The following is a 16,396-nucleotide window of genomic DNA, read 5'->3' as shown; positions in this document are numbered from 1 at the left end:
AGTGCCATCTATCTCCCTTGGGGTGTTCTTACATTCAAGAAATGGGTTTTCACACAAGTCCTGTCAAATACTTAATTCCTTACCCAATATAAAGGGACTGAGTTTTTCAAAGATAGGCTGACTACTTGGAATGAAATACTGAAGAGAGAAAAAGGATTCTCTTTTCAACCCTTCATATTCTCGGAAGGAAAACTGAAATACCGAGTTAGTATGTCCTCAACCCTGGTTAATTTCCCTTGCAGATAAAGAGGGACAGGCCTTGGTGTCAGAAGCTTTGCCATAAGATGTTACCTAGCTAGGATTTTTAAACTGGTTTTCATTGTATTTTATTACCTTCAATTAAGAATAGTTTAAAACAAGTAGTTTTCCATTTATAGCAGTAAAATAAATTTGTTCAAGTATAGCACTGAATGGATTTAAAGAAAAATAGTAAAATTTCAGGTGGTAAATATGATAAAAAGCATGGAAGTGATAAATGGTTGGCTAAAATTTAGGACTCTGCTTGACAGTATAGCATTTTAGGCCAGGCACAGTGGCTCATGCCTGTAATCCTAACACTTTAAGAGTCTGAGGCTGGAGGATCACTTGAGCCCAGGAGTTCAAGATCAGCCTAGGCAACATAAGGAGACCCCCCCGTCTCTACAAAAAAAAAAAAAAAAAAAAATAGCCGAGCATGGTGGTACACGCCTGTGATCTCAGCTACTTGGACGTCTGAGGTGGTAGGACAGCTTGGGTCCAGGAGGTTCAAGGCTTCAAGGCTTCGGTAAGCCTGGGCAACAGAGTGAGACCCTGTCTTGAAAAACAAAAACAAAAAAAACAACCAAAAACGGCATTACCCAGAACCTATCTACTTTAGAACAATAGCATGCCCTGTCTGCTCCAGCTGCACTTAATACCAGAGGGAACTGCTCCAACTCCAAATTTAAAACATTATCAGTGATCAGAAACAAAAGTTCCGTTATGAGAACCTTTCAAAGCTCAGTAATAGCTTAAACTCCTGGCTTCTTAAAGGATTAGTAACACTTTGATATCTGTGTATATTTGGCTCACAGAGAAGAACCAAATAACATTACCTTGAAAATCTAGGACTAAGGGACCTTATGAATACAGAGGGAAACTATACAAGGAACAGACAATAGCAGTTTTAATTGAGTGAATAAAGTGATCTTGGTTTCAAATTCAACTGAGAAAACATGACTTTCTCCTTTTTTCTTTAAGAGGGGGCTACTGTTAACCAGACATGTTATCTGTAGTCCCCTGGGCTCTACACTGAGAAAGATGATCAAGAAATAGATAACCCTGTTATTCTTCCAACTGATGGTTCCAATGAGCACCCATATCCTAGTCATGTGAAACAAAGGGGTGAAACAAGGCGGGTGTCTTGGTTCATGCTTTAATTCTCTATTTTTCTCCGAGGGACTTTCAGCATCAGTCCTTTCTGAGGGATTAAGTATCTTACTAAGGTGTTGACTCTTATTGACTACAGAATTCAGCTCTTTCATTTAGTCACAAAGGCATCCTAGACCCTAAGAGAATGCCCATATTGTAATAAAGCATACTATCTGTAGCTAGCTTTATCACAAAGCCTTTAAAAAACTTGGATTTCATAAAATCATAGGCGGCCTCTAGGGCTATCTTTTCCAAGGAGACACATATATTCCCCCTTAGTGTTGACCCTATACAGACCAGGCAGGAGGTGACACAGGTTAATTTAAAACAGCCAGCCACAGTGCCTGATATAGTCATTACTTGGTCTGTCTTTTGGAGTGCTTCAAGGAGTATGGAACAGTCCTGCAGGAATAGGACATACGATCCTTTCCTTTTGATAAGGAGCAGGGGTTCTGAAATAACCAGCAGGTAAAGATTAGGCCTTGGGGAGGTTCTGATGAGTCTGCTTTGGAGCCTCTAGACAGCAAGAGAATAGTATAATAGTATAATACAACTCAGGTTATACTGCAGAAAATGAAACATAATAGATGGAGAAGTCCATGCCTACCATAAACCTTTGAAACCTTTGCCTAGAGCAGGCCTTTCTTTTCTTTCATTTGCAAATTTCTCCTGAGCCACCTACTATGTACCCAGCACTGACAATGAAATGTTGGGGTGGGGTAGAGGTAGGGGGTCACAGGGGAGTGTCCAAACACACTAGGTCCTCATGAAATGTTTACTTTTGTACTTCTAAACGTCTTACATGGTCTAAAGTATTCTCATCGATACCACTTCCTTCCCCTCCTTCTTCTGCCATTCATTTAACATATTCAACATATCCAACGGATAATGATACTTGACTACCTATAAGATTAAGTTGAAGGCTCGTTCTGTCTTTATCACCATTAAATTTAAATAAGAACAATAGCTTACATTTATTTACTACTTTATAGTGCATAGTCTAATTTCACATATAAATCTCATTTCCTTCCCAATAGCTTTGTGAAGCTTGTTATTCTTTCATTAGTGTATCAGACACTTTAGAGGTGGAATGCAGGCATCTATTTTCCAATGGTTTTTAATGTTGGTTGAGTATCAGAAATGCCTATGGAGTTATATTTTCTTTTAAATAAGAGTACAGATGTGCTTGAACACTTAGAGAATCTATCGCACAGTTGTGGAATTCCAGCACCAAATTAAAATATGTGTGCCTGTGTCACTACACTAGATTTTTGGATAAAATCTAGTCAGTTTGATTGAAGTGCAATTTTGTTAGTGTTCCAATAATATGATACTGAGTTTTAAATATATCGGTGTATTTAGTAGATGACCAACTTTCAACTCACTTGGGCCCCTTACAGCCAAGGCTGGCTGCATGGGCCTGCAGTCTGTGCACGGGGCCACATGCCTAGAAGAGCCTTGTGTTTGGTTTAATGCTCTGCTGCTGCTGTCTTGAAATTCTTAATGAATTTTGAAAAAAAGGCCTGACATTTTTATTCTGCACCAGTTCTGCTTAAAGCCAAGGGCGTCTACTGTAGGGTTGCTTTAGCATGGTTGTCTTAATGACTGAATGAAAAATGTGGTTGAAAAGGCTGCTTTTAAAATAAGCAATGAACAGATCGATGGTTGAGAGTTGGGCGGGTTGGGGAAGGTGCAGGGTGAGGCAGATTATGGAAGGTGTGAGCTGGCAGACTCAGCGGGCATGGAACAGAGGCCCTGGGATGGCGCTCTGCAGCCTTGGGCAGGGGTGAGGAGGGGAGGGCTTATGCTGTGGGGATGGCAAGAGGCAGCTACCAGTAGGGGATGCACATGTGAGCCTTGAATGAACCTTTGCTGGGCTCCCTCTCCCTTTTTGTCTTCCCTCTCCAAGGCACTACTGACTTTTCAGCTCCCAAAATATGGGGCTCAGAAGTGGACAACAGTGAGGAAAGGAGTGGTAACTGAAAGAAGTCTAGGGTTCTCTGGGTGGAAAGACTCAGAGGAAACATTCAAACCTTGACAGAAAGGAGATGAAAAATCCATCCTTGCCTATTGTTGTAGCTACAGAGCCCCAAAAGCCCTTGGGCTGCAGATGTACCCCCCACAAATCTATTTATGGTCTAATTAAAAAATTAGGTTGAACTTAGTCATAACAGTATCTTCTTCAGATATGCTTATCTTCTCTGTAGGTTTTGTTGACATATTTGAAATGTTTTAAGACTAAATGAGCGGGGTGCAGTGGCTCATGCCTGTAATCCCAGCACTTTGGGAGACCTAGGCGGGTGGATCACCTGAGGTCAGGAGTTTGAGACCAGCCTGGCCAACATGGCAAAACCTCGTTTCTACTAAAAATACAAAAATTAGCTGGGCATGGTACTGCATGCTTGTCATCCCAGCTACTAGGGAGGCTGAGGCAGGAGAATTGCTTGAACCCTGGGGGTGGAGGTTGCAGTGAGCTGAGATTGTGCCACTGCACTCCAGCCTGGGTAACAGAGCGAGACTCCTTCTCAAAAAAAATAAATAAATAAAAATTAAAAAAAAGACTAAATGAAAATGTCACATTAAAATGACTATACATTTTTCTAATTCTGGAAACCCAATGTCTTCAAAGTTCTCTTTTAAAAACCTCAAGGCCAGGTGCAGTGGCTCACACCTGTAATCCCAGCATTTTGGGAGGCCAAGGCAGGAGGATCACTTGAGCCCAGGAGTTCGAAACTAGCCTGGGCAACATAGAAAGACTCTGTCTCTACAAAAAAATTAACAACAAAAAAAATTAGCTGGGTGTGGTGGTGCACACCTGTAGTCCCAGCTGCTTGGGAGGCTGAGGTGAGGGGATCACTTGAGCCTGGGAAGTCGAGGATGTAGTGAGCTAAGATCATGCCAGTGCACTCCAGCCTGGGTGACAGAGCAAGACCCAGTCTCTAAAATATATGTAGATATGTATATATGAAATTAAAAACTCAAAAGATAAAAACCTCCTGATTCCTCTGACTGCCACCCACTAAGGAGAAAATTCCCTTTTAAAAGCTGGAAGGTAATTATATCTCAGCCCAGAGTAGAGTAGTGCTGACTTTTCTCTTTATGGAAAATATTTACCTTCTTTGCTAATATAACTAAAGGCTACAACTTTCCATAAATTCATCGTAAAATTGTGTTTCATGACTCATCATTATCTAGCCCCTTTTGCCTCGAAGATGGTTTTGGTTGTAACTGGTATCTCCCCAGTCTCTCCAAATATGAACAGATGTTTGTTGCTTCTGTTCCCTTCTCCTCCCTACCTGTAATGATTAAAAAGGTATTCTCTGAGAGTTTTCTCATCTCAGTGTGAACTTAGTCATAACAGTAACTTCTTAGTCATAACAGTATCTTCTTAGTCATAACAGTATCTTCTTCAGATATGCTTATCGGTCAATTTTTCCATATTTATATTTTAAATTTTACTCTTAAAAAATGAAGTTCTTGCTACATACCAAATGCTTTAACAGATTATTGTGTGTAATCCTTACAACCACCTTTATGACGTTGGTATTATTAGTCCCATTTTCAGTTCATGAGACTCAAGTTTTTTGAGCTAATAATTTGCCTAAAGACATATCACTCTGTTAAATGTCTCTGGTTCAGCCTGTGCTGGTTCAGAGCTCACACTAGGGATGTAGCCTGGCTGTTGGAATTTGACTCCTAGCCCTGCCATCTCCTGGCCAGGTAACCTTGAGCAAGTTACTTAACTTCTTTGTTCCTCAGATTCCACATCTATAATGTAACAATACCTACTATGTAGGTTTGTTGTGAAGTTTAAATGAGGAATTATATGGAAGACATTTAAAATAGTGTCCAGCATAAATACTGCATAATAAATATCACTATTATTGGTTTCCAAATATTCTCCTAATGTTATGGCCCATCCTGCTGTATGTCACTGAACCCAAGTATCTCTGAATAACTCCATCAAGTGCTGACAGCCAGAACTGTCAATTCCAGCTTATCAGATGATAGCATACATAATTATTCAAGTCATGAACAGCAGAGGCAGACTAAGAAAACTTTGAAAACTAGGATAGTAAACAGACGTGAGAACCAAATGCAATATGTGATCCCTGATTGGATCCTGAACCAGAAACTATTTTTTTTCTTTTGCCACAGAAGACATTTGTGGGTAAAAAATGAAGGTCTGTACCTTGATAATAGTATTGTATGAATGTTAACTTCTTGATTCGCAATCATTTCTGTGGTGACTGCAGATAATATCAGTGTTTTTAGGAAATATACACTGAAGTATTGAGAGATAAAGGGGAATTATATCTATAATATACTGTTAAATATTACAAATAATTAAATTCATATGTACAGAAAGACAGAAGAAAGGATGATTAACATGGTAAAATGTTAACATTTGGCAAATATAGGTAAAGGGCTTGTGGAAAGTATTTTTTTAAACTTTTCTATAAGTCTGAAATTATTTCAAAATGGAATGATAAAAATATTAATCAGTAGAAAGAACAGAAAGAGTACTAGATTTGGAGTTGGAAGAATTGAGTTTTATTCTAGCCACTATTTCCTAGTGCTCTTAGGCAAATCATTTAGACTCTCTGAGCCTGTCTCCTAATCTAAAAATTGAAGATAATAAAACCTACCTCATTGGATTTAGTGGGCATGTAAGTTTCTGGGTGGATTTATAAAGTTGTAGCACATTATACAAATAATACTTTTTTAAAAAGGACACATGGCCCCATGTTCCCACTCTGAAACTAGTAGCCCAGGATGGGCTCTGCTACAAATCAGCTACAGTAAAGCTTCAGGGATGGGTTTTCTCAGTTATGAATGCCAAGCAAGCAGAGGGGAAAAACTCAGGTGACCTTGACACTTCCTCTTAGAAATTCATTTTGTGGCTCCCAGAGAAGAAAAGATTTTGACAGGGAACAGTCTATCCTTAAAAAAAAAAAAAAAAAAAAAAAAAAAAAAAAAAAAAAAAAAAAAAAAAATTCAAATAAAAGAAATTGTAGATATAATGACCAGTTCTCAAGATTGGTGATTTTCAACTTGGTTGTACATCACAGTCACCCTATGGATCTTTAAAGAACCAAAAAGTAGATGCTTACACCCCCACCCTGGAGAGTCTGATTCATTAGGTCTTGGGTAGGTCCTAGACGTCCACATTTTCAAAGAGCTTCACAGACACTTCTGATGTCCACTGGGGTTGAAAGCCACTGCCCTAGTATTGTTTATAAGGACTAAATAAGATCCTTTATACATCGTGCTCAATAAACATTAACCCTAATCTCATCTTTTCCTTTCTCTGTGCCTCAGAGGAATGACAAACTGAAATTAGAAATGCAGATCTTGTTGACAAATGATTTACAATAAAGTTTCTGGATGAAGAAAAAAAAAAGAAAACTACTGTCCTAGATAGTTAGTCAAAGTAGGTGCCTCAGAAATCAGAGCCCAAACCAAGCCCATATGATATCATTATATGTGATCTGGGGAAAGAATAAAACCCCTCACTTAATTTGGCATTTACTAGTATCCACAGTACCTTGGAGGCACTTAACATGGATAATGTGCCAAGGAGACAGGTAGGCCTCAAAAGATGAAGTGGGGAATATGGGCAGAAAAGCAGAGTAAACTTCAACAGGATTACCTTGGGTATTGATAAGGAAATAAAGCATTCTTACAAGATGAGTTTTATAAACAATAAACAGTGATTCGGGAAAGGGATCTTGGAGTATGTCCTCGTCATTCCCTGAATACTTGGGCCAAGACTGCTGTCTAGGAGGCCATCAATGCTGAGATGCTGAGTGTCCTCATAAAGGATGTTGTCAATTAAACCCAAGGAATTACAGTACTCTTTACAAGAAAAACAAACCACAGAATATTTTATTTATTGGGAAGTTCCTATTGCTATACTTCATACACATTTCAGTTAGAAAAGCTCCAAGACAAAAATAATAGAGTTAGAAAATAGAAATAAAAATTTTTTAGAAGATGGAATGCCTTTTTTTTAATAAGGACAGATGCGAAAAGTAAAAAAGCTCTTAGATTGGATAAAAGCTGAGAGAATACATAATCAGAATTCATGAGATAATGAAGTGAATAGCCGGGATGGACTTTGTCACTTAAAATTGGAAAGAAATTGTGAAAGCATATGCTGAGGTAATTTAAGATTTAAGAGAAAATTACTTCATATATTGCTTCATTTAATTTTTACTGTGAAATGTCATTATTTCTACTCTTCAAGTAGATAAAATGAGTCTGAGAAAGGTAATTCTTCCTAAGTCATGAAGTTGGTAGGAGGAGAAGCTGGGGATTTGAACTCAGACCACCTGACTCCAGAGTCTGTGCCCAGAATCACTATACTCCTGGACCTCCCTTATACTTTAGATTTTCGAGAAGGCTAAGGAAAGCCTATATGGCATAGTAAGATTCAAGTTCAACTTTAAACTTTTGATTTACCTTTGAACTCAAGTTCAAATCAAGTAAAAGTCATTAAGAGCTCAGCTAACTTATCTTTCTATTCATCACTTCTGTATGCTCACAGCCTTTGGACTGATTTTGAAATAGAAATGCTAGTCTTGCAATATTTTCAGCTAAGCCAGAATAAGATAAGATGTGTTGTTTTCCTAGGAATTAATTTCTCCATTTCTAGTCTTCAAGTTTTAGTAAAACGATGCTTGATGACTTACAGCAATACATTCTTAACTGGTAATCAAAAAAGAATAAACTGTACTTCTGTTCATAAATAGAGGAAAGAAAAAGAAGCAACTGCAATTTGATAATTATAATAATTCATTATACTGCTTACAAAGGATACAGAGACAGTATGGCAAACTAGAAAAACCCAGGATTACTAGTTAGGAGAGTAATGTTCTATACACTAAGCCATGCAATTTTAGGTGAGCCATTTTCCTTCTTTGGGCAACACTTTCCTCAATGGTAAAACCAAGGTGTCGGATTAGAATTTGATTTCCTCAAAACCTAGAATCATGGAATGTTAGTGCAGGAAAGGGGTTTAGAGGAGGGCCTCTCAATCTTTGTCACCTCATGGTGCACCTAGAAAATGCTCATTCTCGCATGGCATCCTGGAGCCGGCACAGGAAGTGGTTAAGGATTGGAGCTGCTGCCTCCAGGTCTCAGAGGATCAATTATTCAGCTCATTTGTGGGGGAGTCCAAGCTTTGAGAATTACAAGTTCAGCCTCATCATTTTCCACGTGGAGAAACTAATGCCTAGACACATTTTATGAATTTATAACAACTCATAAATTAAAGTACATGGTATCAATGTATTTTCAGTTGCTACACTATTATTTAACAAATCTATCCCAACCTGATCCCCTTCAGTCCATTTTCCACATGGTAACTGGAGAGACCTCTTAAAAACTATAAACCTGATTATGTCAATGCCCATTCCCCTCAAGGGTTGCCTCCTGATGTTTTGAGGATAAAGATCCATATTCTTAAAATAGCCCACAAAGCCCTGCATGGCCCAATCTCTATTTCTCCAGTGTCATCTCAGGCTTTTTTTTTTTTTTTTGCATTTTATATTTCTTCTTTCCTTTTCTAAAACACACCAACCAATTCCCCGCATAAGGGCTTTAGCAAGTGCTATTTTCTCGGCCTGGAGTCATCTACCTTCTTCCTCAGCTGACACTCATTTCAGGCCTCAGTTCAAATGCCATTTGCTAAAGAAAACCTTTCTTAATCCCCCATCTACACCAGGTTCCCCGATTACAACTCATCCTGTCTTTTACTACACAGCAATAATCAGAGTTTATACTTGTCCATTTCTTTTTGTGATTATCTGATTAATGTCTGCCTTCCTCATTAGACTATGAGCCCTGAATGGAATGTGTGTCTGAATAGGAGCTCTTGTTCATTACTGTCTCCTCAGTGCTTACCAGTTTCTGGTGTATAGGAAAAGTTCAGTGAAATGTTCAATGAATGAATTTACAGTTTAGTTTTGGCTACAGAAGTCTTCCTGGCAACTTCCATTCATTGCACTGACAGCTCTGTACATCACATTTCTTATAATATGAAACATGGATATGGTTATGCCTTACTTCACTCTAATTAGTGAACAGTATGGGCATTTACTTAAACTTTTCACTGCAAATATTCTCAACAATTTTTTCTTATTGTGGACAACTTTGAGATCTAATAAGCTACGGACCATTTCCCCCCCAGAATGAATACATCCACAACATTTTGCAAACAATTTCAGCCAGTCAGTCCATGGACTAACCCTATGAATAAATTTCAAACTCCTAAATTTGGCATAAAATAATTATATGACTTGAGCCTTAGCTACCTTTCCATGCTCATCTGCAATTCTCTAATGTCTTTTTAAACTATGCTATATCAAATTCCATGTAGTTTCCCTACATGGAATTAGGGATTGCTCCTGTGAGTAGCTACTACACTGTAGCCTGAGCAACATAGTGAGACTCCATCTCGGGAAACAAAGACAAAAACAAAAAACCAAGGTAAAGAGCTAAGAGAATGGATACATAATATCCCTCAAATGAGAAGACAAACTGGAATACTAGCAAATAAAATTGAATACTTGCAATGTGTAATTATCCACAAAGGCCATTACAAGAGAATATATTATACAACATACACACTATTTCTTCAGCCTGGAATACTATTCTATGTTTTGTTTTTTTAACATATCCTCCAATACTTGGAGCAGATTTCATATCTAACAGGAGGCTCATCTGATTCTTGTGCTGAAACCCAATAAGGATCAACCTCCTAGCATTTACTTCCTGATAGGGGCTTTCATGAAACCCAGGAAGGATCAATCTCCTAGCATTTACTTTCTGATGTCAATTTCGATAATAATTTTTCCCGGAGAATGTTAAATTCTTTGAGAATGAGGAGTGTGTCTTATTTAGCCGTAGTGCCTAGAACAGTGAATGGCACAAACAGGCCTTCAATAAATGTATGTTAACCTGAGAAGGACCAAAATTATCAATGGGAGAAGAAGCCAGGCACTGTGGCGTGCACCTGCCATCCCAATTACTGGAAGCTGAAGCAGGAGGATTGCTTCAGCAATTTGTTTATTATACAACGAAGTTATTTTTACCCCAGTAAAATGACTAAAAATTGCATTAGCCTAAGGTATCAATGTCAGTATCAGTTTCTGTTACAGAAAATCATCATGTAAACACTAGAACAATGAATTCTTTATTAAAACAAACTGAAGGCAATACTCAGAAAATGTACCATTATGATGACTTTATGGAAAGATTCAAAGCTATGCTGTGTGCTACTATTGTATAACGTTTTATAATTCTCTCTGCCTTGTGAATAGTAAGCAGCAGATTTTAGCTCTCAGATGGAGATTGTAGAGTAACCAACAAGTTAATGGGTAATGAGAAAAGTGGAGAACTTTGCACGGAAAGATATGTACACTGATATTCCAAGCAAAGAAATTATTTTTGCTGTTTTAAACTTGCGGTTTTTATTCATTTACTCAACAGATTAAGCTATTTCTAACTCTAAGGTTGGTACCAAAGGGGACCAGTATTTATCATTAGAAGAATTACCATTCATTACACAATGGAATATAAGCATAATGCATAATGGACTTTCACAGTGTGATTGGGTAGAATCCAACGAGGTGGCTAATTCACACAATTCTGTTTCACTTACTCTGGCGCTCTTCTCTCTTATGCCAGATTCATTTGTTGTCATAAGGCCAGTTATAGAAGCACAGTGGGAGGCGGGGTGGAGGTGAGGACAGAAGCATTATCAGAAGCTTCCATGGAGGCACAGTTTTTAAAACTACCCACTGAGAATCCATAGGTAGCCTCACTGTAGCCTCATTCCAGCCCCTACTCTTGCTCAGACCATAGTGGTAATGACAGAATGGGAGACATCACTCACTGATAGAGTAGACTATTCTGTAAGATGACAAGGTCAGTAAAAGCAGTAAATAAGGGTGTGCTTACAACAAAGATGGCATTCACAATGTATGTTGACCCGAATTTAAAAACAAGAAATAGAATTATGGAGGAAAATCGAATTGTTATAACCCCTAGAAACAAAAACAGCATCCAGCACAATTGTGAGTGCACAGTGCATACCACAAGAGATGTGAGCTAAATGTGGTATAATATGAGAGTATAGTGGGCCTGAAGAAGAAAGTAAAAAGTGGAGAGATACAGCATTTCATATTATTTTTATTGATTCAGAGGGTACATGTGTAGGTCTGTTACATAGATATATTGTGTGATGGTGAGGTTTGGGCTTCTAGCATACCTGTAACCATAATAGTGAAGATTGTACTCAATAGGCAATTTTTCAGTCTTCATCCTCTTCTCACTCTCCCCGCTTTTAGAGTCCCCAGTGTCTATTATTTCCCTGTGTATGTCCATGTGTAACCATTGTTTGGCTCCCACTTACAAGTGAGAACACAGCATTTAATATTATCGGAGGGAGAAAAGATCCCATACTACACATTTGTCTCAAATAATAAATACATCTGTGGTTTTTCAAAGAATAAGCCCTAATTTCCAAGGCAGACTTCCTAGTCCATAGCTATACCATGAGATGGAAATTTAAATGCTACAGTGATTTGGGGTGATTCACACAGGCATTCTGTATAAATTAAGCAAAAATGAATGTATTTATCAATAATTACAGATAAACTCACCAAAAGTACAGCCAAAGCCCTTTGGAGTATGACATAATTTTGCAATAAAATCAGGTGGTATACCTAAGGGACAGACTATAACATACATACTCTTTAAATCCCAGTGACCTCTTCCCAGGGGTTAAATCAGAGGAGTCATATCAAATCCAAGAAATATCATCTTTGAATATATTTCAAAAGCCTCAAATGATTAAACCCAATGACCTTTTAATAAATGTAAAATAAATACACAAGGATATCAGCTCTAGGTCTGCCTTACTCCTTCCCTTCCTTCCACAGCCATTTGTCAATAATCAACTAAGTTACTGATAAACAGAGGCTAGGTTCTTGGGATACAAAGGTAAGACATGGCCCCTGCCCTCAAGGAGTTCACACTAAGGGGTGAACTACACAGAAACAAATAATTATTTAACAATACACCAAGTATGTTAACAGAAGTATGTATAAGGACAGTGGGGACAAAGAGGAGAAAGTACTTGTGATTTTGTTCCTCATATGACACATTATTATTAGAATGGGAGATGAGAATTATGTACTTGGTCATTCAACAAATACTGACTATGCCCCTCTCATGGGTAAGCACAGTGAAATCACAGTGAGATCAGAATAATCCTTTGGAATTCCAGGGGCACGCGACCTTCTCTCATCCCCCTCAAGAACTCAAAGGCCTCTTGCTGCTGACAATACAGCAGCCTGATAGTTAAGAATTTTTTAAGGAATAAATAACTTTATATTTTTAATCTAAAACTGAATTGGACAAGTTTGTGAATAAAAATATCAGTTAATAAGGATAAAACCTAAGTAAATATCTAATCATTCTAATTACTTTTGAGGGAGGCCAAATATTCTGACTCTATTTCCTATTATATCTTCCCTCATGCTTAGTTTTTCTAGTCTCATTCCCCATCCTATCATGAACTCCAAAGAAATAATACTTGTTACATTTAAGATCACACAGAAAGGCAGTGAGGTTAGAGAGTATAAATTCTGGACCCAGATTGCCTGGGTTCAAGTCTGTGCTCTGTTATGTTCTAGCTGTGTGGCTCTGGGGAAGTTGCTTAACTCTTCTATGTTTCAGTTACTCATCTGTAAATGAAGTCGTCAATTAATGCATATAAAACACTTAGACCAATGCTTGGCATATGGCCAGGACTCCCTACAAGCTAGTTAATATTCCTACCATATACATAAAAATAAAAAATCAATAAGCAATGATAAGAAAGAGTTAATGCAAATAAATTTAATAGCAGAGCTATCTTTTAAACTTCATCAAGAGCATGACTGTATCAAATTCCTAACTATATCAAGTAAGCATTTGCCCAATATGAGATTTAAAAGTAACGACTATAGTAGTTTGGATTTCATCTATGCTTAAGAAAGTGTGACTTTGCTGTGGATAAGATACTTTCAAGATGTTGTCTTATTGCTATCTTTGTGGCTAAATTAACATTCAGATTAAAGGTGAGAAGGATATAGCGATTGTTATAACTTCTTTCACAATTATCTCACAGAAAATTGCTCATACAATATTATTTCTTGAAAGAAATAATTTCAATTTCTTGAAAGAAAATTTCTTTCAAGTTTATTTTATTTTATTATTTTTTTGAGACGGAGTCTTGCTCTGTTGCCCAGGCTGGAGTGCAGTGCTTTGATCTCTGCTCACTGCAACCTCCGCCTCCTGGGTTTAAGCGATTCTCCTACCTCAGCCTCCTGAGTAACTGGGACTACAGGTGCACATTACCACACCTGGCTAATTTTTGTATTTTTTGTAGAGCCAAGATTTTGCCACGTTGGCCAGACTGGTCTCAAACTCCTGACCTCAAGTGATCGACCTGCCTTGGCCTCCCCAAGTGCTAGGATTACAGGTGTGAACCACTGCGCCCAGACTCATTTCTTTAAAAGCTTTCCATGACCTGCAAAACCTCAGTACATGTGCTCTTGAAAACATTGAGCCTAATATTTTCCTGTTAGACTAGTCTTCTGTTTCCTCTTAAAACAGGAAAGCCCATAACTTTCTAAAGGACAAAGAACAGTAGTAGGTTTAACAATTTTCACCCTAAAGCCAAAGTGGGAGTAGCTGTAATATTTTATAAATGAAAAACAGGATGAATTCGATTAGGGCAACCATGTTTTAGACTCCTTTCTAAGTCACCTCCTAGAATTTTTAATCAGTCACCTAAGAGTTACTTATTAACTCAAAAACTGCTTAGTCACTGACTGAAAAATGAGGCAGGGAGCAGACCAAAGTCAAGAGTTCAGGGTCAAACTGCAGAGAGCAAAGCACAATGAGTGGATTGGTTTCATCTTTCTCCTCAGTCTTCCAGAGCCAGGAAAATGAAGGGACTGGACAGTGTTGGTGGTTGGTAATGTGAACACAATACCAGCTGTCTTAGGTGAGTAGACACAAAAGTCACAGGTTAAAAAGGGCACTTTGTCTCCCTTACTTGATATGTGGATCAAAGCCATGTACCCATACATGTATTGTCCTTGGCATCTTTTCTCAGTTTTCTCTTTCACAAGATGCCCATACACACAATATATTCTATACCAATGCTCTTCTGGAAGTTCTTTCAACTTCAAGATTACTAGAAATAAGAGCACTAGTGAGCATATCTATTTGTTAGTTTTAAGTAATATTTAACTTGCAGGGCGCAGTGGCTGACGCCTGTAATCCTACTTTGGGAGGCCGAGGTGGGTGGATGACCTGAGGTCAGGAGTTTGAGACCAGCCTGGCTAACATGGTGAAACCCTGTCTCTACCAAAAACACAAACAATAGCCGGGTGTGGTGGTGCATACCTGTAGTCCCAGCTACTCGGGAGGCCAAGGCAGGAGATTTGCTTGAACCTGGGAGGCGGAGGTTGCAGTGAGCCAAGATCCTGCCACTGCACTCCAGCCTGGGTGACAGAGTGAGACTCCATCTCAAAAATAATAATAAAAAAAATAAATAATATTTAACTAAGAGAAGTTAATATTTTAGTTACACATTTCTCTCTACTGCTAGAGGATTATATTTGGTTATTACAGTATTTCCCCCTTATCCCTAGGGGATACATCCCAAACCCCCAGTGGATACCTGAAACCACATATAGTACCAAACCCTACATATACTATGTTTTTTCTTACACAAACATACCTATGATAAAGTTGAATTTATAAATTATGCACAGTTAAGGGATCAAAAACAGTAACTTACAATACAATAGAGCAGTTATAACAATATGCTGTAATTACAGTTATGTTGTGAATGTGGTCTTTCACTTAAAACATCTTAAGTACTGTATTCATCCTTCTTGTGATGAAGAAGGGTCAAAGCAGAACAGCATGAGATTGCATCATGCTACTCAGAATGGCGTGCAATTTAAAACTTACGAATTGCTTACTTCTGGAATATTCCATTAAATATTTTTGAACTACAGTTGATTGAGAGTAACTGGGACCAATGGAAAGCAAAACTGTGGATAAGGGGAGATTACGGTGATACTGACTTATTGAATTCGGATTATACAGTTCTGATATGAGCCAGTCTTTTAACATCTTTCTAGTTTATGACTTTGGGTCCCTTCAGGATTCTTAATCACTTCCATTCAATTATAAAATACTTATTTTATTAGCTGGGCATGGTGGTGCATGCCTGTAGTCCCAGCTACTTGGAGCCTGATAGTGGAGGACTGCCTGAGCACAGGAATTCAAGGCTGCATTGAGCTATGATTGCACCACTGTACTCTAGCCTGGGTGACAGAATGAGACTCTGTCTCTAGTTTACAATATGTATATATATTGTCTCTAATTTACTCTGTATGTCTGTATGTGTGTGTGTGTGCATATTAAGCCCATAACAAATATTTTTGTGCTCTATAAGACAGCTGAGAAAAAATATATTTAAGAGTCTAAGGGCAAGCTAGTCTATCTGTATACTTGTTATAAAAAAGGTAAGGTGTATTGTAAATACGTTGCATTTAATGGACAAATAGTTGCTAGTATCTCTCTGGATTTCAAGGGCCCTTGCTAACCCCTTAATTTCTCCATTATGAAAAAAGGTCAAGAATTGGCCAAACTCACTTAATATATTAACATTACTGAAGATCATCATAGTAAAGGCCTACAAAATAGAGACAAGCATTGCTTAGTGGTGATGGAACAAGATTTTGATTTTATTTGTTTTTAATAAACAGTAGGCAAAGGGATATTTTGGTTGTCTAGAAAAAACATGTATTCTCACTTCCTTTCTATTAACCAGCTAACTTTTGCCTCTCAAACTTCAGCTACAAAAGGGAATCATCCATGAGTTTAATTGTACTGCTAGGTGACAGACAAGAGGGTTTATATGATGAGAAGA

At 38.0% G+C, this 16,396-nt stretch overlaps 1 protein-coding gene across 5 annotated transcripts in view; it reads right to left on the bottom strand.

Annotated features, from left to right (window-relative positions):
• NME7 (NME/NM23 family member 7) overlaps nucleotides 1-16,396 on the bottom strand; it is a 229,686-nt gene that overhangs the window by 1,824 nt on the left and 211,466 nt on the right. For 4 of the 5 annotated variants that reach the window (XM_055111833.2, XM_055111848.2, XM_055111838.2 and 1 more), the window contains one exon: nucleotides 14,857-14,978. The exons of the other annotated variant lie outside the window; for it this stretch is intronic. In XM_055111833.2, coding sequence (XP_054967808.1) covers nucleotides 14,857-14,978 — 122 coding nt within the window. The remainder of the gene's footprint in view (nucleotides 1-14,856; nucleotides 14,979-16,396) is intronic. 5 annotated transcript variants of the gene reach the window in all.

The sequence above is a fragment of the Pan paniscus genome, chromosome 1 (genome assembly GCF_029289425.2).
Source record: "Pan paniscus chromosome 1, NHGRI_mPanPan1-v2.0_pri, whole genome shotgun sequence".
In the NCBI taxonomy this organism is placed as follows: Eukaryota; Metazoa; Chordata; class Mammalia; order Primates; family Hominidae; genus Pan; species Pan paniscus.
Note: the sequence above shows the minus strand (reverse complement) of the source record. Positions and strands in the feature narration are given on the sequence as shown.